The sequence below is a fragment of the Helianthus annuus genome, chromosome 11, assembly GCF_002127325.2.
Source record: "Helianthus annuus cultivar XRQ/B chromosome 11, HanXRQr2.0-SUNRISE, whole genome shotgun sequence".
Lineage (NCBI taxonomy): Eukaryota > Viridiplantae > Streptophyta > Magnoliopsida > Asterales > Asteraceae > Helianthus > Helianthus annuus.
Window position 1 is genome coordinate 111,057,831 of NC_035443.2, and position 25,447 is coordinate 111,083,277.

The 25,447-nt window shown below is 42.0% G+C and overlaps 1 protein-coding gene across 1 annotated transcript; it reads left to right on the forward strand.

The window, feature by feature from the left end:
- Positions 1–2,233: 2,233 nt before the first annotated feature.
- Positions 2,234–3,493, forward strand: LOC110920145. The gene has a single exon (XM_022164379.1). It carries the CDS (start codon positions 2,234–2,236, stop codon positions 3,491–3,493), a length of 1,260 nt encoding a protein of 419 aa, XP_022020071.1.
- Positions 3,494–25,447: the final 21,954 nt, after the last annotated feature.

Here is a 25,447-nt window from a genome sequence, read left to right on the forward strand (position 1 = left end):
CCTACGTAAACCCCACGCGTACCACTGTCCTCGGGTAAAGAAGGACACTTACGTAAAACATACGTAAAGCTTGTACATACTACTATTCTCGGGTTAAGAAGAACACTTATGGTTACAATTAGTCTAGTGTATATGCAAACATGGGAAGCCAGAAACCTTCGAATCTTCTTTTCAAGATATCTAACTGTAGCTATGTGTTGACGGGGCCGTTCTCTCTCTCCTTGAGGCGATTTTGATCATCTTGTTCATCACGATCCTTTGTTCCTTCTTGTGATCTTATGCATAACAGTCTGTGATTAGTTCTTGATCTTTCAAGAGTCTATAACGAACTCGTTAGCATTAGGGATCAATTAAGAACTAGGGTTTCTTCTTTTTGTTATTGAAAATCGCCACCTTAGAATAAAATCTGAAACCCTAATTTATTAATCTAGTAGCCATTGATTGCGGTTAACTGAGATTAACTTAGCTAGATTGGTGACACTATTTTAATCGATTAAGGGTAGAAGTTTTTTTGATTCTAGGGTTTAAGGATCACGGCTTACTGTTTTCTTGGGAAATCGGCAACTTGTTTTGAGAGATTGTTTCTTGACGGCGGATTAGGGTTTTGTGTTCTGTGTAAATCCTCGTTCGGCTGTGTAGGGTTACGTGTGCATGTGTGCGGCCGATTAGGGTTTTCATTATTCCTTATTCGGCTGAGTGGTTTTGATTTGTTCAGGATCTTCGCATACCTTGTGTTTACGTAAGCCAGCTGCATGGGAAGCAATAGTGACGGGTCAGGTAATGAGTCTGCGGGGTTGTCATCAAAAAAAGGTATAGGGCTACGTGTCACGAACATTGAAGGCAATCTGAAGCTTCCAAGAAGGGGGATGTTTTCTACATCAGATGCATCAATATTAGATGGGTTGGAAAAAATATCAACACCTGTGGAGAATCCGTTTGTGAAACCGGGCATGGCTACTAATATCAATAATAATCGGAATGATGACGGGCAGGAGAATATGTCGTTTTTTACGTCTCAAAGTTCACAGCAGAGTTATGATATGAGACCGGCTTCAACAAGTAACACTAAATCTCCAATGTCATTCGCAAATGCTGTGAAATCTAACAAGGAACCTGTGAAAGTAAACTTCAGGGCTATGGAGTCAAATGAAACCGTTGAGGGGGCGGATGTTGTGATTCCTATCTCGTCAGTGAAACAGGTGAATGATAGATATGAAAATACGTTGTATGGCTATTTTTTGGGAAAAAGACTAGCCTATCCGGTTGTGGACTACTTTGCTAAAAATAACTGGGTAAAATATGGCCTTTCAAGGTTAATGATGAACGCGAAGGGTTTCTTTTTCTTTAAATTTAAAACGAAAGAGGGGATGGATAAGCTATTGGAAGATGGTCCGTGGACAATCAGGAATGTGCCAATTATTTTGAATGAATGGTCGTCGAATGTCATAGTTGAGAAGCAGGATATTAAAACTGTTCCAGTTTGGATTAAAATGCACGATGTTCCTTTGACGGCATTTACAGAGGATGGATTGAGCTTGTTGGCTTCAAAGGTTGGAACACCAAAAATGTTAGATTCCTACACCGCGACCATGTGTACGGATTCATGGGGGAGGAGCAGTTTTGCAAGGGCTATGGTTGAGATACATGCGGAGAAGGACCTAAAGAAAAGTATCACGGTAGCTATTCCTAGTTTGGAGGGAACTGGTCATGTGAAAGTGGAAGTTAAAGTGGACTATGATTGGGAACCATTGAGATGCTCCTCATGTTGTGTGTTCGGCCATAATAACAACTCATGTCCAAAGAATCCGGTCCAGGTTAGGAGTGATGGAAGCAATAAGCAGAATGATGATATTCAGGGAAACGTTGTGAAAACAAAGAAACCGTTCATTCAGGGTGTGAACGTCAAGAACCAGAAACCAAAGTTTACGTATAGGCCCGTGGTGAAACCGAAGTCAAATCAGGGAAATGCAGAATTGAAGAAGCAAAAGATTGAAACTTCTAACCCTTTTGACATTTTAGGTGAGGAGACTAGCAATGTGGATGATGATAAAGGGGAAGGAGCTAATTTACAAGCAAGAAAGCATTCAAAAGGAAAGAGCCATATTACGGATGAGGTAGTGATGACCGATGAGACCGATGTTGATACTCTTTTGGCTGATATTCCAAAGTTTATGGAGAACAAGACTGCAAACAATTCTGAGGGTGCAAGCACACCCGGTTACGATGGTTTTTAATGGGTAGTGTTGCTTCATGGAATATTAGGGGGTTGAACCGCTCCCTCAAACAGAAGGAGGTTCGTCAGGTTGTTATGGATAATCATGTTCAGGTGTGTGCTATTATGGAGACCCATGTTGACACGGCGAATGTTACAAAGGTGTGTCAAAAAGTTTTTAGCTCGTGGATGTGGAACTCAAATGCTAGCTGTTGTGTTAAGGGTACTCGGATTATGCTTGGTTGGGACCCGAATATGGCTGATGTGATGGTTTTATCACAAACGGATCAGGTGGTTCATACACAAGTGATGTTTAAACGAGATAGCAAATCCTTGTTTTGTTCTTTTGTCTATGCGGATAATAATTATAAATTGCGAAGGGACTTGTGGAACAATTTGTGTGCGCACAACTCTATTATGAAAGACAAACCGTGGGTTGTGATGGGAGATTTCAATGCTTCCCTATCTCATGATGACTCGAGTGCAGGTTCGTCTTCTTATAGCATTGGAACCAGGGAGTTTCGAGAGTGTGTTCAATCCATCGATATGTTTGATGTTAATAGCACAGGGCTTCATTACACTTGGTCGAATAACCAGCATAGAGGAGGTATTAATTTTAAAAAACTGGACCGAATCATGGGCAATATTAACCTGGTTGCTGAGTTTCCAAACGCTGGAGCTTATTTTCACCCATTTCGGATATCTGACCACGCCCCGTGCATATTAAAGTTGCCAACTGTGACAAGAGACAAACCAAGACCGTTTAAATTTGTGAATCTAATTGCTGAAAAGCATGGTTTCATGGAAGCTATTAATCAGATCTGGGGAAAAGAGATTACAGGATTTCGCATGTACCAGGTTGTTATGAAAATGAAGTTGCTTAAAACTCCGTTACGAAAGCTTTTCTTCCAACAAGGGAATTTGCATGAGAATGTTAAGAAGGCTAGAAAGGAACTGGATGAATGTCAGCTTGCTATGGATCAGGACCCGACTAATGGGGATGTGTTAGCAAAGCATAGTTTTCTTCTAAAGAATTATAAAGAAGCTATTCATGATGAAGCTGCTTTTCTTCAGCAAAAATCAAAAGTGGATTGGTTAACGCTTGGGGATTCTAATACTAAATATTTTCACAACGTTGTCAAAGCCAAAAACCACCGAAGCCGTATTTTTTTGATTCGTGATACGGATGGGAGTGTGCATGAGGGGGGGGGGGGCGGCGGCTTTAGCTTTCGTCAATCACTACTCGAATTTTTTTGGGAATGTGGGTCAGGTCGTATGTAGGCCGGATATGGATATATTTCGGAACAAGTTAACTCAGGTGAAAGCTAATAACATGGTCCGTCAAGTGACAGATGAGGAAATAAAAACAGCTATGTTCTCAATCGCAGGGAACAAGGCTCCTGGTCCGGATGGTTATACCTCGGTGTTTTTTAAAAGAGCATGGGATGTTGTTGGGAAAGATGTCTGCTTAGCGGTAAAAGAATTTTTTCTGAATGGAAAGCTTCTAAATCAGCTAAATCATACGGTAATTTCTCTTATCCCGAAGGTGAAAACTCCGGCTTCAGTTACAGATTATAGGCCTATTTCTTGCTGCAATACGCTGTACAAGTGTATAAGCAAGATCATCACGACTCGTATTAAAGAGGGTTTAGGAGATATTGTCAATATTAACCAGTCAGCGTTCATTCCGGGCAGGAAGATATCAGATAATATCCTTCTAACACAGGAGCTTATGCACAACTATCATCACAGTCATGGTCCTCCGAGATGTGCGTTTAAAGTTGATATTCAAAAGGCTTATGATACTGTTGATTGGGGTTTCCTAGAGACCATCTTACATGGTTTCGGCTTTCACAAGAAGATGATCGAGTGGGTTTTGGCTTGTGTTACCTCTACAACTTTTTCGCTATCCATAAACGGTAACCTACATGGATATTTTAAAGGGAAGCGGGGTCTTCGTCAGGGGGACTCTATGTCTCCATATCTATTCACACTGGTTATGGAGGTCCTCACATTGATTCTCCAAAAACGAGTTGACGATACGGCAGACTTTAAGTTTCACCATAAATGTGACGAGCAAAGGATCATAAATTTATGTTTTGCAGATGACTTATTCTTATTTGCTCGCGGTGATCCTCCTTCTGCAGCAGTTATTCTGGAGTCGCTGAACTTATTCAAGGATATGTCGGGATTGGTCCCTAGCATGACTAAGAGCACTGTCTTCTTTGGAGGTGTTCCGAATCATGTTAAGGCTCAAATCCGAAATATCATGCAGTTTGATGAAGGTAATCTTCCGGTCAGGTACCTTGGGGTTCCACTCATCTCATCCAGATTGAATTATTCTGATTGTAAGAGGCTTGTGGATAATTTGGAGTCGCGAATTACGGATTGGAAAGCAAAAAGTCTGTCTTTTGCGGGGCGGCTCCAACTAGTCAGATCAGTTTTATCATCTATGCATGTTTACTGGTCATCTGTCTTTATTTTACCAAAGAGGATTATTAGCGAACTCGAAGACAGAATGCGACGATTTCTTTGGGCCCAAGGTAACAACATAAAGGGTAAGGCGAAGGTCAAGTGGAGTCGGGTGTGTTTGCCGAAGGGAGAAGGGGGTTTGGGTATAAGAAAAATCTCAGATATGAATAATGCGCTAATGGTTGCTCATATATGGAGTCTTTTGACACATAGGGAATCATTATGGGTTAAATGGGTGCACTCGTACCGTATTCGAAATAGAAGTTTCTGGGAGTTGCCGGTCAGGAACAACATTACTTGGGGTTGGCGGAAGATGCTTCAAATGAGAACAATTATTCGCAGACATGTTTGGATCAAGCTGGGAAATGGAAGCAATACTCGAGTGTGGTTCGATACATGGGATAATGTATGTCCTTTGAATCTCTTTATTACTCCTAGAATGATAGCAAATGCAGGTTATGATATGGGGGAAAGGGTCGTAAACGTGTATCATAATGGAGAGTGGGGTTGGCCGATCTCATGGGTAAATAGATTTCCCGTTTTGCACCAACTTGCTAATGTTACACTAGAGCCTCAAGTGCAAGATAGGGTCATTTGGAGAACTAGAGATGGTAAAGACACAGATTACAACACCTACGAAGTGTGGAATGATATTCGGTTGAGTCAAGAAAAGGTTACTTGGGAGAATGTTGTATGGTATCCTCAAGCGATTCCTAGACACGCTTTTCTCATGTGGCTGATAGTTTGCAAGAAGTTGAAAACTCAAGATGTTATGAGCAAATGGCGATCTTCAGGTAATGCAAATTATAACCTGATGTGTTGTTCGTTATGTGTATCGGGGCCTGACTCGCACAATCATCTATTTTTTGAGTGTGAATATGCTTCACAAATTTGGTATGGAGTTCGGGAAAAGGCGGGCATGCAAACGATAGGGGAAAGATGGGAGGAAATTATGGATTATCTTACGCAGCACGCGGGGTCTAAACGGGCCATTCACATTATTGGGAAGCTAGTGGTGGCAGCGTCGGCGTATTTGGTTTGGCAAGAGCGAAATAACAGATTGTTCACTTCGAAGAAACGGAGTGCAAACCACCTAATAGAGGTAATTCTAATGACGATCAGAATGAAATTGCACACTATGAAGTTCAAAAGAACGGGTAGCATCTCCCAAGTGTTGAATGATTGGCGGCTCCCACGTGAGCTATTGATGGATCAAGATGAGTGTGGCTGACTTTCGGAAATTGTTTTGAGCAGGGCCGTGTGGGCTCGGGTTTGTCACTATGTGACGTGGTTATGCAATTTGCGAGTTATGTTCTTTATTTCTTGTTTTTTATGTGTACTCTAGCAATGGCATGTCATTCTAGAGAATTGAGGTGTACTCTATTCCTCACTTGTTTTTTGGTTGATGAATGAATTTTAACCGGGGTAACCCTTTACCCAAAAAAAAAAAAAAAAAACATGGGAAGCCCCCACTAATAGAACATACTATCGGCCTAGTAGAGCCACATGTTACGAAAAGAACTTACTATTACGAACTTACTTACTGTGAACTCACTCAACTAGTTGTTGACTCTCTGTTACATGCCTTGCAGGTCGTTAGGTATACATGGAGCTTGCACTGGGTGGCGCGGTCGTTGTGGACAAGGATCGTGAATGCCTTAATTAAACATTTGACATTTCATACTTTACTTATGTTGGGCTTTTACTCATATGCTTCCGCTAAACGTTGAATTTATACTTATGTTTTGAACACCTTTCATATGGATTGGTTTGGTTAAGTTACACTTACTTTTACTATTCACGTTGTTCTATATGATTGGTGGCTTGATCCTGGTCAGTCACGCTCCCAAGCGGTGATACTCCACGGGTGGATTTTGGGGGTGTGACACTGACACTCTCATAAAATCCTATGTACTCGCCGACATTTTTATGCTGACGTATTTTTACATGTGTTTCAGGTACCATAGTTGATGATGTTTGATGATGATACTTGTGTACGCTCACATAGGAATGGACGAGGCCTTAGTGACTTAATAACAATGAAAGTTTATTTGTTCCTATTTTGTTTCTAATTCCAATGTAATATAATACATTTAATTCAATAAAACGAAATTGTTTAATCCATGGTTGTGAAACAATGATTCTGTTACAACACTCCCCGACGTTTCCGCCATGTTTTGTTGTTTTACGTGGTCGGGGTGTGACAAAAAAGTTGGTATCAGAGTCAATGGTTATAGGGAATTAGGTTATTAGTAATGCTTTGACCTAGACTATAACCTTCCTAGGACCCTAACGCGAGTTTACTTGCGTTTAGTCATAAAACAATACCGTTGCCTATCTTTAGGCAGCAACCACAATAAGAACACAAAATTCGAATTTGCTTTGAAAACTAATCATCTGTTCTAGGATGGTTTACTAGAAGGTTTCGAACCTTCAAAGTTTTCAAATCTCGACAAAGTTTGGTCTAAATAATGTGTACACGTGCAAACTGGAAGGGTGGGTGCCTGGGTCTTCTGTCTAAGGCTAGAGTGAACGTACAAATCCGCAGTATCGGACCAGTCACTCTTACCTGGGAACTCTTGGGGTGAGTGTCCACTTATAGGCGAGCATGTCTTCGCGATACATTATATTGACCCATTTACTTTGATTGGTCACCATCTCATTTGTTTGCCTTCGGTAACAAACAAATGGTCACAATCTTCATGCGTTGTCATTCTCTTTTGACTATCTTTCGCTTGTTTCCTCCTATGCCTTCCATTATCTTCAAGATGCCTCTTCATTGCAACAACACTCAAATGTCCGAACCAGGTGCTGCAATTACCCAGCGAATAGGCGTCGTACTCCAGAAGACCGTTGATTTAGCTATCACCATGACTCGCCTCAGGGATGAAGCCGTATAAGGGAACTGCTCCTTGGTGCAACAATGCCACCGTCATCATCCGAATCAAATGCCCTGTTTCAAATATACCCACGGTGGACGATAGGGACATTTGGTTAACATGTGCCACTTTGCAATCCAAAGCAAAGGTGTTACAAATCTTGCTGCTGCTCAACCTTCAAGTTCTGCTTCATATGTCGCCTTGGCATATCTAGCGCCTCAACCTCATGAACTTTCTACCTTGTGTATCGACTTAAGCACGCCTAGTGCAAGGCGTCGAAACACCTCTCGTTACACAAATTCCAAAATCCATATAAGATCCTTCTATCCTCATAATTAGATCCTTGTGGATGGGTATCGTTCCTCAGAGCCCTTAATTGAATTCTTTGTATGATTCAATACGTACATTACGATTCAATAAGGACAAAGCCGAATTCCTATTAAGATTTTCCTATCTTCAATGATTAAAGTGCCAAATGAAATCCACGAATTGGATTCCTGGTGTGCTATTTAAATATCCGTGTCCAAGGATAACAAATTAAAGGTCAAGTTAAACAATTATGTGATTATGTGCCTATGTGTTCCCTTTTATGTTTTTGTGTGATCCAAATTTTTGTTATCCAAATCCTCGTAGAATCTTCCATATCTTCGTATAAGGGATTCATAGTAGGATATCCAAAGGTACTACCTTAAATCCTTAATGGGCTTCTACGTAATAGTTAAGATCCTTGGATTATAAAGTACTATTCCATAATTAGACCCCTTTGGTGGTCTAGCTAAACAGATTGATCCAAAAATCTGGTTAGGAATATCTTTTTTTTGGGTAAAGGGTTACCCCGGTGATTCTATATATTCACATCCAAACAAAACAAGTAGTGTAGAAAAACCTACACTAGTTCAATCACAGGACATGTGTCACACCCCCAAAATCCACCTGCGGAATACCACCGCTTGGGAGCGTGACTGACCAGGATCAAGCCACCAATCATATCGAACACAGCATTTAATAACAAAAGTAGATAATGTAATTCATCACGACATGATTGATGTTCAAAACCAAACATTGTTTAAGTAGCGGAAGCATGTAAGTAAACCCAACATAAATAATAATGTATGAAATGTCATAAGTGTTTAATTAAGCATTCATGATCCATGCTCCACAACGACCCGCTCCTCCCTGTGCAAGCTCCATGTTCCTAACGACCTGCAAGGCATGCAGCAGAGAGTCAACAACTAGTTGAGCGAGTTCACAGAAAGTAAGTTCGTAACAGTAATACGTATGTTCATTTGGTGGGGGCTTCCCACATATGCATGTACTAATAGTGGGGGTTTCCCGTAATTATATATTTATTTCCGGTGGAGGATTCCCACGTTTAACCTTTCTAATGGGGGCTTCCCATGTTTATACTTACTAGACTATTTGCGACCATGTGTTCTTCTAAATCCGAGAACAGGAAAACGTACAAGGACACGTAGGATTTACGTGAGTGCCCTTCCCCGAGGACAGTGGTACGTGTGGGGTTTACGTAGGATTTACGTAAGTGTCCTTCCGACCCGGAAGACAGTAGTAGGTATAAGTTTACATAGGTTTTACGTAAGTGTCCTCCCGACCCGGGAGACAATGGTAGATACTAGTTTACGTAGGATTTACGTAAGTGTCCTGACTAACCTGAGGACGATGGTCTGTAGTCTAGCAATAGTGTAAGTACGAGTAATTATCCAATTCAAATCTTCCAACCCAATTCCCACCCGGGAATCCCATGCCTTGGCTGTGTGAACTCACCTTGGTCTGCTCGGTATGCTATGCTCTAGGGTTTATCAAATGTCTAAGTCCGTTACACACGACCTAGGATATGTTGCACATGATTTTTTTTTTTGGGTAAAGGGTTACCCCGGTGAATCTATCAAAATGCAACCGCAAATAAGTACAAGTAGTGAGGATGTGTTCCACACTAATTCATATACAGGACATGCCCCATATATGTAGAACAAAAAAACCAAATACCTATATCACCCCATAACCTAGTCTACTATACATCATGACACGACATCTAGTAGACAAAAACAATGCAAAAAACACAACCATAATCTTCAACCGCCATCATCAAAAATAAAAAAGCCGCAAAACAGCAGCCCCTTCAGACGGAAAGCAGACAGCCTATCCATTCGAGAACTTGGAAGACGAGGTGCTAGCCCCTGCTTTCGAAGAGAAAGGATGAGTACCCGATGTCATAAATCTACTAGTTTCAGTGTAGACTTCTTCAACCACCTCTTCGTCCGATTCCTGCCTGTCCCCCGATGGTTTCTTCTCCATTTGTCCCACAGTGGTACCCCCCCGATTACCATTATCATCCTTCAGAATATCAAACGGGTTAGACGTTGAAACCTGATTCTGCATCGGACTCTTTGAGGACGATTTTGGTTTAGGGTTGACAACTGGCCTGTACACTACCTTTGGCTTCTGATTCTTTATATGAAGACCTTGGTTATTAGCTTTTTTCTTCTTGGCACCCACAACCTGAAAGTCATCATTTTTCACTCCAGAATCCCCATTCGAACCAACCTGATGGTTTTTTGGGCACGAGCTATCATCATGACCAAAAACACAGCAAGAAGAGCATCTTAAAGGCTCCCAATCATATTCAATTTTTACCTCCACCTTAGAATGATCACCACCATCTAAAGATGGAATTGCAACAGTAACACTCTTCTTTAAATCAGCCCCCGCCTGCACTTCAATGAGAGCTCTTGCATAGCTGCTTCTTCCCCAAGATTCAGCACACATTATGGCCGTATACGAATCCAACATCTTAGGAACCCCTATCTTAGAGGCGACCAAGCTAAGGCCATCCTCAGTAAATGCCGCTAACGGCACATCATGCATCTTGACCCAAACTGGAACAACTTTGATATCCTCCTTCTCCATCTTAATAGAAGCTGACCACTCTTTCAAAATTATCGGAACATTTCTTATCAACCAAGGGCCATCCTCTAACATCTGATCCATCCCTTCTTTAGTCTTGAACTTAAAGAAAAAGAAACCATTTGCATTCATCATTAATCTAGATAACCCATATTTAGCCCAGTTGTTCTTTGCAAAGAAATCCACCACAGGGAATGCCAAACGTTTTCCCAGAAAGTACCCATACAAAGTATTAGCATACCTGTCTGTGACTTGTTTAACCGAAGTCAACGGAATCACTACATCAGCTCCATCAACAACTTCACTCGATTCCATTGCCCTGAAGTTCACTTTAATGTTTTCCTTAGAGTTCTTCACTACATTAGCAAAGGAGATAGGAGTAGCAATACCAGCCGATTTATCCAAGCCCTGATCAGCCACCGATTTCGCTTTGTCCAGACCTGAAATTGGCGTGTAACCCATACCCGGAGAGTCCCAGAACGTTGTATCCAGATTTCCTAGGCTGACAGGAGCCGAACCCACTACACCACGCTTTGGCTTCAAAGTATTCCCTTCTACATCAAGAAACCGAGCTGCAATTTCTGCAAACGATGCTCGCGGCTTCCCACAAACATCCTGCTGATTACCACCAGAACCGCTTAGATCATCCATCCCAGAATTGTCAAATCCAATTTCGATCACTGAGCAAGTCGGCTGAAATACGTTCAATAGTAATCCAGCCCCCAAACTCTAATCGCCGACAAGAACCCCAGTTCGCTAATCGGACAATAATCAAACCCTTATCGCCGACAAGAAACCCTAGCCGCAATCAGACCTTAACGCCGACCCCAAGTCTGATGTATGCGAAACCCCTTGATCAATCAGAAACAATATGGAACAGCAAACCCTAGGACACGAATTCGTCTGATTTCAATTGATTAATCAATTGGGTTTTGCCGTCACTCCAAGCACCAAACAGAAAAACGAACTCGGGAAAAACAGAACCCTAAACCACGAAAATAATCTGATTTCAATGGATTGGAACCTAAAGAACAAAAGATGAATCTTTAGATGCAAACCGAAATCAAATCAGACCAAGAATTGAAGAAAATCGGCTAGGGTTTCAATGAGAATCCCAAATCGCCCAAATCGCCTCCCTCTGCTAGGGTTTCTTTGGGTCGCGCAGGGCTCACCAAGATTGAAACCCTTTGCACATTTAGCAGTCTTTCGCAACCATAAGCTTGTACCGAACCGTATTAAGTATTACTTCGCTTATCACTTCCGGGGGTCTCAATTGATTCATAAAAATATATGTTGCACATGATACAATGTAAGTGTTTGCCTCCAATTAGGGTTTGTAAGTCATTGATATTCAAGCAACTGTGGTTTGTGTGCTTAGTGTGTACAGGATGATATCACATAGAATGCTCATACATGCAAGATCATACAGTTGTATTCAGAATCATACGATCATATATAGAATCATACGTCACGTAAACAGTTAATCGTATTCACATAATTCACGCGTCGCGTCTTTGATTACACAGTTTAATCTAACGTAACATGTTATCATCGTTAATAAGCTTAACAGGTTTAATAGAGTTTGCGGCTTAAACAAGTGACATACACATCTTTACAGCTTGAACATTATATAACATACAGTTCATTGTTTCAATTTGAACATCACACAACATCAGACAGGGCCTTGCCCTTCATAAAACTCAGACAAGTGTGGGGGGGGGGGGTTTCCCTGTTTAAAAGTCGGACAGGAAAGTGTGGGGGGTTAAAACTCGGATAAGGGGTGTGGGTGAGGGTCAAAAAGTCGGACCAAGCAGGTGGGGGTCACAAAGGTCGGACTACCCCTCCTACAAGCAAAACTCGGACCAAAGGTCCCCTTGCAAAAGCTCGGACCATACACCTCCTTAAGAAACTCGGACCTTCTAAAGGTCACAAAGGTCGGACAAGGTAGTGGGTCACAAACTCGGACCCCTTGCATCATTACAAAACTCGGACCAAGGCCACTATTACAAAACTCGGACAAAGAGCTTGTCCTTTCCAAAAGCTCGGACAACATATGAAATCATCAAATAACTCGGACCACCACACTTATAATAAACATCGGACTATAGTAATGTATATAAAACTCGGATATGTTATGCAATTCACATGAAATTCGGACAAGACTATGATGCAAAAACTCAGACAAACTTGTACAATTAAAGCTCGGATTCAAGGCATGATTCACATAAAACTCTGACAAACATATTTCATTAGATATTCGATTCCATTGTACTGATTGTAACGGTTACGTTCTTATATTCATACAATCGTGAAACCCTAATTACATATACTGGCAACCAATTTAATCCAATTATCAATCACAATTGTAGCATATCAAGTATCTTGACACAAACAAACCATTATAGAATCAAATTACAGCACAGAACCACCAAATCAAAGCTAGGGTTTACAAGTATTCTAATAACCAAGAATTGATACAATCAAACAATCAATAAACAATAATCATTTACCTTGTGTTGATTCTAGAGAAAATGTGGAAATCGAAAGTGATGAATAGCTTGCCAATGATGATGTGATGATTGCCAGAGAAAACCAAAGAATGAAAGTACGTGCCTTGTTTCTTGTGTGAGGTTTAGTGAATGATTTAGGGTTAAGTATTATTTATGTTTCACTAATGACTCTTTACACCCTCTATTATTATATTTTACAATGATGCACCATCTCAAACAATTTCACAGTTTCACCACCAAGTTTATGCATTTGACAAGTCTATCACAATTAACACATAACCATGCACAAACACGCAATACACTTCATTGAATCAAAACGTATACAATTCCATAGCAATCAATTGTGCAAATAAACAACTAAACAATAAATGAACGTGCAATAAATGCGAAATAGGAATCTTGGAAATTCGAGTTGTCACATTATCCCCAACTTAAAAGAAATTTCGTCCCGAAATTTGGTACGCACTCACTGAGGAAGCTAGGTAAGCTGTATTGTTCACTGGTTTTCCTGGGGTATCACATCATCCCCCCCTTGATTTGGAATTTCGTCCCGAAATTCAGTAGTAGTAGCTTCAGCCTCAGTAGTGGTTGCATTGGTTCCGAATAACTGGGGGTACTTTTCTGTCATCTGGTCTTCGCGTTCCCAGGTGTACTCTGGGCCACGTTTGGAGTTCCAACGAACTCGGACAAGAGGGATTCTCTTGTGCTTGAGGACCTTAACATCCCGGTCCGTGATTTCAACTGGTTCCTCGACGAACTGCAACCGCTCGTCGATAGTGAGTTCCTTGAAAGGAATTATGAGAGTCTCATCTGACAGGCACTTCTTCAGATTCGACACGTGGAATACCTTGTGAACTGCACCGAGTTCAGCTGGTAGGTTTAGTCTGTAGGCTACCTTGCCTATTCTTTCAGTGATTTCGAACGGTCCAACATACCGTGGATTGAGCTTGCCTCGTTTACCAAATCTAACCACACCCTTCCAGGGTGAAACTTTGAGTAAAACCCGGTCCCCGACCTGAAATTCCAATGGCTTCCTACGCTTATCTGCGTAGCTTTTCTGGCGATCACGAGCTGCCGCCATGCGTTGTCGTATCTGTGCAATTCGTTCAGTAGCGTCAACTACCATTTCTGGACCTGTAATCTGACTATCCCCCACCTTTGCCCAACAGAGAGGTGACCGGCATTTACGCCCGTACAATGCCTCGAATGGAGCGGCTTGTATGCTGGTGTGGTAACTGTTATTGTACGAAAACTCCACTAACGGGAGATGCTTTTCCCAGCTGTTGCCGAAATCGATAACACATGCCCGAAGCATGTCTTCTAGAGTTTGAATCGTGCGCTCAGACTGCCCATCCGTCTGAGGGTGATAAGCTGTGCTCATGTCTCATCTGTCACACCCCCAAAATCCACTATGCGGAGTACCACCGCTTGGAGGCGTGACGTGACCAGGATCTAGCCACCAATCATATTGAACAATGTATTTAAGTAAATAAAACCAACCACAATACAATTGGTGACCAAAAGCCAGTTAACCAAGTTTTAAATTTAAACAGCGGAAGCATAATACGTGATACCAAAATATAAGTTCATAGACCATGGTTCATAAGTTTAAAGTCCAAAACGTAGGTTTAATAAGTTCATAAAGTTTATTTATTAAATACGAGACATATCAGTTCGCATCCCACAACGACCACCTCCATATGCAAGCTCCAAGCACTTAGCGACCTGTAAGGCATGTAACAACGAGTCAACAACAAAGTTGAGTGAGTTCACGTTTGGTTGTTTAGTTTTAAGTTGTTTTCCGAATATGTGGTTTGTCTTTCGTTGGCGTAATTGCCGTGGGGGTTACCCCGTAGTTGAAAGAAAGTTTAACCTGTTCATTCTTTATTACCCATACCCTGTTCATGATTAGTGGGGGCTTCCCCATGTAAACCGCTAGACTGTACCATATCGACTACTACGCAAATAAGTTGTGCCCTACATCAGTGTCTATCATCACTGACGGTTTGCCATAGTCCATTAGTACACGCCCGTCCGACTGGCACGGTGTGAGGTTTGTTAAACCTAATAGCGCTATTAACTAATGACCCGCTCGCCATTGGCCTCGGCGATTAAGTCGATATAAAATGAGGGACTTATGATAGAGTTTTGTCTAGTAAGTTTTAAGGTTGTTGTCCTACCCAAGGAGGACGAACGTACGTAGTTCTACCCAAGGAGAATACGCAGGAATAATATTGGCATCCTACCCAAGGAGGATGGCCGTACATATCCTACCCAAGGAGAATATGTAGATTCAGTTTTAAATTCTTTAACCCATTCCCAAACCACCGGGAATCCCATGCCTTAGAAAGTGTGTGAACTCACCTCGGTTTGCTCGGTTAGATTCTCAATATAGCTAACAGTCAAGGTCGGTCAATCACGTCCTAATATAATTTACCAGTTAGTCATTTAGTGGATTTCAAATAGAACACAAAGTTCCTACATGTATCTATCACACAACATGCATCGTTTTAACGGTTTATGCCCCTCTAAGTTTCCCATCCATTCCCCACTCAAAATCAAACATACGATAATGCACATAACATATATACCATGTTAGATCATTCACGGATAGCATACTCGACATTTAGACACGCAAGTCACAACTTGTATCAATTCAGCATTCATATTCAAAACCGGCTGTTTTCGGACGTTTTAATAAAATAGTTAAATTATTCCAAAAATTCCCAAATTTTTACAAGATGTCTTCAACGTTCCATATTTTATTGTGTAAAAATATCGGGGTCCGGTTCACTACCAATATTTTATAAAAAATCATATTCCGGACTGAACTCAGATTTATGAATTTCTGACCACAGTCCACGGAACAATTTATTAAAAATTCATCGAGTGTCCGATTTACGAAATTCCAGTGGGGTAATTACACATGCATCGGTTGTCATCTACTGTACAAATTTCATGGTCCGATTCATCACAAAACTCAGGTTACGACTGAAAGTACGACACCCATTTATTGCTGTCAAAATTCAGCTTAAGTTGCTGTTACAATTTAACACTTTAAAAATAGTAAACGAAGTCCAAAAATTACGATTCTGGTGCCATTAGAACCGTATTTCATAATATCACATTTTAGACTTAAAATATCAGTTTTTCATTAGGTTTATGACCTGTTTACAGCCAACTGAAGTTGGCTGTAAAACTTGGACAGATTCTGATTTTTAGTGTTTAACCTTCTAAATCGTGTTCGATCGATACCGTTAACAAGTTTAGTATTCACAACAACATCAAACATTAATATTATCCAGCAATACTTCAGATCATCAACCAATAATCATAATCACACAAGATCTACATGCTTTATACTAATATTCATTCATTAACCACCTTGTTCATCATTTTAGTAGACTTTTAGATTTGGATCTTGTATGTTCATAATTTTTAACCGACTAATCTCTTATTAACCACATCAAACATGAACAAGAAGTTGATTAGAAGCACTTACTGTCACACCCCCAAATTCCACCTGCGGATAACACCCGCTTCGAGGGCGTGACTGACCAGGATCCAGCCACCAATTATACCAAGCATTGATTAATATTAAAGTAATACTTACTAATCATAAGATTAGCAAATCTCAAGTTCAGAGTTTAAGGTTTCAAGTTTAAACAGTAACAAGTAGCGGAAGCATAAATAAATAGTTTTAAACAGTGTTCATAAGGTAAGCATAATAAATGCCCAACACACGGGCAGACGACCACTACACATCCCAAGTAGCTGCTCCAGTCACTGGCCACCTGCAAGCATGCAGTAAAGGGGTCAACAATAATGCTGAGTGAGTTCACTAGTTGTCCAGTTTTAATTTCCAAAAACTTGTTTCACCAGTTAATTTATCCGTTTATACATGTCATGGGGAGCTACCCCAAAAGTTAGCGACTAAACTGTTTTTCCAATACCGAACACTAGGTAACCGTTTGCGTTTCCGCAGGATGCCCCGATGTCAATGTTCTATCATCATTGACGGATGCCTGAGTACATTAGTTCACGACCGATCCCATACCATGGCACGGTGTGAGGCTGGTAAGACCTAAATAGCGCTATCAACTAATAACCCGTTCGCCTGGCACCGGCGACTAATCGGTATTATGTAGTAGGGACTTGAGTGATAGAGTTGCGTTTAGTGCCGTTAGTTGCATTCCGTATAAACAGTAATTAACTAAAAAGGTTTCCCAATACAAGGGAAGATAAAGTAAGTTTGTTTCCCAATAACTAGGGAAGGAAAGTGAATAGTATCCCCCTTTACCAGGGGATAGGGTTGGTTAGTCTCGTGTCCCAAACCACCGGGACGCATGCTTTTAAGTTGTGAACTCACCTTGGGTTGCTCGGTATGATACGTTACTTGGTTAAGTATGTTGGTCACCACGTCCTAACATGGTTACCAAATATGGGTCAAGTCGGGTACAAGTAAACACGTATAAAACACACTTAACAAAAATGCAAGCAACTACAGTAACAGGTATACATGCAGTCCAGTCAACAGAAAGTCCAACCTACAAACAGTGGGGTTATTGGGCCTAAACAGTAACAGATACACAAGCAGTCCAGTTAGCAAATAATCCAACAAGTTCTTTGGCCCAATAACAGCCCAGTCGAGACAAGGGTGACTCGCAACCAAGGTTGCGACTCGCAACCGAGGTCTCGGTTCGTCATGTTTTGATTACGAGTCGCAACCGGAGATTACGACTCGCAACCAGCAGTTCCGACTCGCAACCGGACTCGATACGTGTTGATTACGACTCGCAACCGGAAGGTCTCGACAAATCCTGCTGTGGTCTCGAGTCGCAACCAAAGGTTCCGACTCGCAACCGTGATTACGTGCACATGAAGACCTTCTAGAACCTGTCACCTTGTACGAACCAATAGAAATGCATTTTCATGAAACAAATATGTACTATCCACTAATATTGCATAAACATGTTTGTTTGTCTATTTCGTGCACAAATCAGATCAAAACCAACATATATCAAATATTTTGGCATCATTCAAACAGTTCATCATGAAGAGAACATACCAATTAGCAACATCACATCCTCTTTTGAATAGCTAGTCATTAATATTTATACACATTCCTTTCATGACTCAAAAATTACAAGAAATACAAGGCACACACACACACACAACTTCAGACGGACCTGACTCGGTCTCGTAACCACTTTCATTTTGAAATCAAAACAACTATAGATGCAAGATAATCACTAAGACAAATCTCAGATAATAAAATCTTAGATCACTTATTCATAACCACATCCCCTAACACTACACAGTTAACTACTAACATCAAACAATCCCCATATCCAATCAAGCAACTAGTAGCAAGTATACACTTCCAGGCACCACAACAATAGTCAAGGACTGACCAAATTTCACAACAGTTTACATCAAAAGTTTTATGCACAATAATTATGTAATATCCATCATTCTAAAACACACCATCACTTCTTAATCAAATAACATCACCAACCGATGTGCAGATCTAAGCAAAACAACTAATTACATATGTATTTTTAATAGAACAGAAGACATCAAGATGCAAGGCAATCGCATACTGACCGGAGGGTTAAGAACATGTTGCGGTGTGCGACCCGAGGCTGAACCCGACCAGGCCCGAGCAGAACTCGAGACCGCGACCCCTGCTCCTTTCTTGAACGGAGACTCGAACTGAGCATGACCCGAGCTTCCATTATCATCAGCTCAGGCCTGAGCTGAACATCATCAGCCTCCGTTTTTATCATCATTTCAGAAATCGAACCGAGATGAAAGGAAACGAGGAGGGAGGAGAGGTTTACCGGTGAGTCGGAGTCACATCGCCGCCGTCGCCTGAACATCGCCGCCGTCGCCTGAACATCGCCGCCGCTCTTGGTCCTTGCTGCTTCTTCGTCGTACCACCACCAGATGACGGTGGTGATAGTCAGCTGATGCACAGATCGAGAGAGGGGGGGGGATGGTAGGTGTTTGAGAAGATGAACGTGGGGGAACGGGTTGTGGTTGCTTGGGTGATTATCGGACAGGAGGCGGTCGCCGGAATTCGTGGCTCCGGTCGCCGGAAATTGCAGTCGAGAACGAGAGAAGGGGAGGAGTATGGGGTGTGTGTGTCGGCTGCCAAAAACAAAATGGGGACCTAGGGTTTATCATGAATATTTATATGTAGAGTGTTTATGTGTAGAGGAGATGTGTTGGGCTCGGCCCGTGTAAGTACCCGTTAAATTGTATGACGGTAAAGTGTGTGTTTCTCTCGTCGTGCGTTACCGTTATTTAATAACAACCGAGGATTGAAAATAATGACAGTGAATATGAGCATTAATAAAATGCTCGTCTCTCGACGATCAGGATCAAAGATTTGAGTTGTCACATTCTCCCAATGTTACAGGAATTTCGTCCTCGAAATTTAAGCAAGGGTCATACGATGCGCTCCGAAGGTAAACATAGACTCCATTACTATACATAGATATAAGCAGTTTCACGAAAGTCCACAAAACGAACATATAAGACACATAATGCATAAAGTCACGAAGCACGTAAATAACACGTAACAACCACATAGCACATGATCCACGGAGTTTGTACGTATTTCACATAGTATAGAATTTCATAAAGTTAATTATAACATCCATGTAACGTACCGGAAAACCCAGAGTGTCACATTATCCCCAAGTTTCAGAAATTTCGTCCCGAAATTTAGCGCACAGCCACTGACAAGCTAGTGTGTTTAAACGTTTTCGTGGGGTGTCACATCACCCCCTGTTGGTTTGAATTTTCTTCCCAAAATTCAGCTGTAGCCTCAGTGCTGGAAGTAACGTTTGTAAACAACTGGGGATACATGCGCATCATCTGGTTTTCCCGTTCCCAGGTAAACTCTGGGCCACCGCGTGAGTTCCAACGAACTCGGTCTGTTGGTTACACTACGCTCGAGGGTGTTGATTTCTGGATCCTTGATCTCAACCGGTTCCTTAGCGAAGCGTAGTTTGTTGCTGATCACAAGTTTCCACAAAAAGGACAACTAATGTTTCGTCTGACAGGCACTTCTGCAGATTATGCACGTGAAAGACGTTGTGTACTGCACTCAGCTCTTCAGGCAGTTTCAGTCTGTAAGGCTACCTTACCGATCCTCCCGGTAATTTCGAATGGTCCAACATATTGCGGATTAAGTTCGTTTAGTTAGTCAAAACATACCACACCCTTCCAGGGTGAAACTTTAAGTAGAACCCAGTCTCCGACTAGGAATCCTAGAGGTTTCCTACGCCTATCCGCGTAGCCTTTCTGACGGTTTTGAGCTGCCGCCATGCGTTGTCTGTCCTGGGCAATCCTACCCGTTGTGTCAAGTGCAAGTTTTTGGGCCGGAAGTTTGGCTTCTGCCCAACATAGGGGTGACCGGCATCTGCGTTCGTGCAATGCCTCAAATTGTGTTGCCTGAATGCTAGTGCGGTATCAGTTGTTAGAAGAGATTTCTACATAAAAGAGGTGTCACTCGTATCTAAGGTCAATACACATGTTCTCAACATGCCTTTGAATGTTTGGATGGGGCGTTCGGCCCGACCACCAGTTTGTGGGCGATACACGGTGCTCATGTCTAACTGTAAGCCAAAGGTTTTTGTATTTAGTCTGAGACGAGTCGGGTACAGAACGTAGGTTTCAATCAAAAGTGATAGAAGTTGGCACTCCATGCCCCCACAGCTACTTCTATTAAGTAGGTGGTTGTAGGTTCGAAAACTTGTCGGTTTCTTTGGTTGCGCGACGATACAAGCAGACATTTCACCAATGCCTTGGATAGGATAAGGTAAGATAGAAGCACCTCATAGAACATCTTTCATTTGCTGGAGTTGTGGATTATTGTGCGCCTTCCTAATGTTAGGTGATACCCTTTTCGGGTCAAAATCGTGAGGGGTTTCGCGTATGGTCGAGAAAAGCGGGCTTTTGTGACGTTAAAACGTTGCGCGTTGAAAACTTAACACATACGGTTTTTTTTGTCGTAGAATCCCAGGGTAGAGCGTAGGAGTCATCCGGATTCCCACTAGTTTTCGGAATAGGTTCAGTCGTCGCCGAAAGGAACAATCGTAGGATGGAATAAATTCGAGCGTCGAAACTAGGTGTTGATCGTATCGAGTTCAAAGAACAGTGCTTGCGATACCCGTTACCCCCGGGGTATCCTTGGCTTGTCTCTCCAACGAGTAATATTCGTGGGAAATAGTCCGCCCAAACGAGGATTTGTGCAGAGGAGAGTAGGATAAGGATCATGGAATCTGTGAATAATAACACGAGTAGGGAGATAATGCAAGAGGGGTAGTCATAACTGCCGCCTTCAACTTGAGACAAAACATGAAGGCTTTGGGGTCGGCAATAGGGATTTATCTAACGTCAATGAGGTAGCTGGTCGTATACAAGCTGTGATTAGTACAATATGAAGCGGCTAGAGAGGAATGACCATCACGCGGGTCTGTAGGTTTTAACGTCTACAAAGACGTCTAGCAGGATATGATTTCTCAGATCGGTAGGGAATCAAGTTCGAGCGGATTAGTCTAAGTCATGCAATTGAGCCTGAAGTAGTGCTTGCATAGTCCGGGGGGGGGGGGGGTTGATGTGAGACTGCGGAAACAGACCTTCGAAAAGGCATGATTGAGGTAGATGTTGCCATATTTCAGAGTTTATGAGGTTTGTCGACTAACGGTCTATCTTGCTGAATTCATAAATCTGGAGAGAAATCAGGTCAAGGTTTCCATATGAAGAAACGTGGATGCCGTGATTAAGAAACGATGGAAGTGAGGATACCGTCTTAAGCAATAAACATTGATTCGTACGGAAGCTAGTGAAAGGATTCGTAGGATTAGAAAAGTCGTCAAAGAATAACGGTTATGGCAAATGAAGGATAAGGTAAGCATCAAGGTCACCGTACTCGTCGGTGGGTTGACTGGCTCGTATCCTTGTCTAGCCACGTCTTCAAATACACCGGTTCGTAGGAAGGATATCAACTTGCTGGGTCTTGGGGCGTGCTAAGATATGAGCAAGGATTAACCATGTAGCGAGGAATTAGGAGGAAATAACTTCGTGGTCGATGGAGAGGTAATGCGATTGCTGGCACCACAATGAGAAGCACACACCACCCAGGTTTTACGTGTTGGAGACGTGTAAACATAAACTCGAAAGGTGCAGACTTACTAGCAAGTTTCAAGAATCCAGGTGAGCAGTCGGGTGAGAGGACAAGTCCCACTACTTAAGGCGGGAAAAGAAATATGCAAGTAAAAAGGATGCGAATGACGCTGTTTCCCCGTTCTAACATCCCATGATGTAGGGGTGGCTCCCCTTTGTCGATTCGTTCTGGTAACTTCTCTATGTGTTTCGTAGCAGGCCTCTCTTAGGTAAGTATATCGAGTAACCGTTCACCGCGTCGTTTCGTCCCAAGGTGTACTTATTGAGCTGGCCGTTACGCATTTCCGCACCATGATCAATTGTCATCGCCTATGTCCCGATTGATTCGTAAGGGCTGGCTCCCATGAGCCGCTGACTAGGGTTAAGGATTTGATTGGAGTCAATTCGCTGATGTTCGTTGTCGGTGACTAGGGTCGTTCAAATGCTGAAGCCAGTAAGGTACTACGTTTACCCTCTTGTCCACCGTTCTTGCAAGTTGACTGAGTAATACATGGCATGTTGAGATAGTGTTGCAGAAGTGATCGCACTTCGGGATTTAAGACGTCAACACGTTAAGTTCCGGCAAGCGAAGAAAGGTGAGAAGGATATAGACCAATCATTGTCGTTTCAACATCCAACCCGGGGATGTTCGTACAAGCACCCAATGTTCTACACAGTTCGCTAGGCGTTCATATGGGTGTTCAGGTGATACTCGATAGCCTCGAGATTCGAAAGGGTGCAGTGAGAAGTGAAAAGATCGTGTTCGAGTAGGAGACAATCATTGCTACGGCTCCTATGGACTGTTGTGTCTCTCATCATACAAATAACGAAACGAAACCCCTTTTTCACTTGTTAAGCCTCACTGGGACTCGCATGCACCCCACATTATTATTATGTGTGCACCCACAATAATATTGTGATTTGCATGCTCATCTCAGTTCCTCCTAACTCGTGTCAAAGGGTTCCCCAAACTCGAGTGCCAAACAGAGGTTATCAAAACGATAAATTCACAGAAAACACAGTATGAGTGTGATGTCGTAATGTAGCGAGAATGAGATAGAAGAGAGAGGTGTATCTATCTAATTAGGCACACTAGTATGTATAGCATATCAGGAATCATAAGGTAAGCAAATAAGTAAACACTGGTCCGAGCTATGAGGTCGAAAGTGTTGAGCCTTGCACTTGGAGTGTAGTGTCGTCACGAGTCACGGGTTATAGTCTGGTTTTCTCCAAAAAGATTTTTCCCCTTTTTAAAACCAAGTTCACTATAACCAATGGCTCTGATACCAATCTGTCACACCCCCAAATTCCACCTGCGGATAACACCCGCTTCGAGGGCGTGACTGACCAGGATCCAGCCACCAATTATACCAAGCATTGATTAATATTAAAGTAATACTTACTAATCATAAGATTAGCAAATCTCAAGTTCAGAGTTTAAGGTTTCAAGTTTAAACAGTAACAAGTAGCGGAAGCATAAATAAATAGTTTTAAACAGTGTTCATAAGGTAAGCATAATAAATGCCCAACACACGGGCAGACGACCACTACACATCCCAAGTAGCTGCTCCAGTCACTGGCCACCTGCAAGCATGCAGTAAAGGGGTCAACAATAATGCTGAGTGAGTTCACTAGTTGTCCAGTTTTAATTTCCAAAAACTTGTTTCACCAGTTAATTTATCCGTTTATACATGTCATGGGGAGCTACCCCAAAAGTTAGCGACTAAACTGTTTTTCCAATACCGAACACTAGGTAACCGTTTGCGTTTCCGCAGGATGCCCCGATGTCAATGTTCTATCATCATTGACGGATGCCTGAGTACATTAGTTCACGACCGATCCCATACCATGGCACGGTGTGAGGCTGGTAAGACCTAAATAGCGCTATCAACTAATAACCCGTTCGCCTGGCACCGGCGACTAATCGGTATTATGTAGTAGGGACTTGAGTGATAGAGTTGCGTTTAGTGCCGTTAGTTGCATTCCGTATAAACAGTAATTAACTAAAAAGGTTTCCCAATACAAGGGAAGATAAAGTAAGTTTGTTTCCCAATAACTAGGGAAGGAAAGTGAATAGTATCCCCCTTTACCAGGGGATAGGGTTGGTTAGTCTCGTGTCCCAAACCACCGGGACGCATGCTTTTAAGTTGTGAACTCACCTTGGGTTGCTCGGTATGATACGTTACTTGGTTAAGTATGTTGGTCACCACGTCCTAACATGGTTACCAAATATGGGTCAAGTCGGGTACAAGTAAACACGTATAAAACACACTTAACAAAAATGCAAGCAACTACAGTAACAGGTATACATGCAGTCCAGTCAACAGAAAGTCCAACCTACAAACAGTGGGGTTATTGGGCCTAAACAGTAACAGATACACAAGCAGTCCAGTTAGCAAATAATCCAACAAGTTCTTTGGCCCAATAACAGCCCAGTCGAGACAAGGGTGACTCGCAACCAAGGTTGCGACTCGCAACCGAGGTCTCGGTTCGTCATGTTTTGATTACGAGTCGCAACCGGAGATTACGACTCGCAACCAGCAGTTCCGACTCGCAACCGGACTCGATACGTGTTGATTACGACTCGCAACCGGAAGGTCTCGACAAATCCTGCTGTGGTCTCGAGTCGCAACCAAAGGTTCCGACTCGCAACCGTGATTACGTGCACATGAAGACCTTCTAGAACCTGTCACCTTGTACGAACCAATAGAAATGCATTTTCATGAAACAAATATGTACTATCCACTAATATTGCATAAACATGTTTGTTTGTCTATTTCGTGCACAAATCAGATCAAAACCAACATATATCAAATATTTTGGCATCATTCAAACAGTTCATCATGAAGAGAACATACCAATTAGCAACATCACATCCTCTTTTGAATAGCTAGTCATTAATATTTATACACATTCCTTTCATGACTCAAAAATTACAAGAAATACAAGGCACACACACACACACAACTTCAGACGGACCTGACTCGGTCTCGTAACCACTTTCATTTTGAAATCAAAACAACTATAGATGCAAGATAATCACTAAGACAAATCTCAGATAATAAAATCTTAGATCACTTATTCATAACCACATCCCCTAACACTACACAGTTAACTACTAACATCAAACAATCCCCATATCCAATCAAGCAACTAGTAGCAAGTATACACTTCCAGGCACCACAACAATAGTCAAGGACTGACCAAATTTCACAACAGTTTACATCAAAAGTTTTATGCACAATAATTATGTAATATCCATCATTCTAAAACAC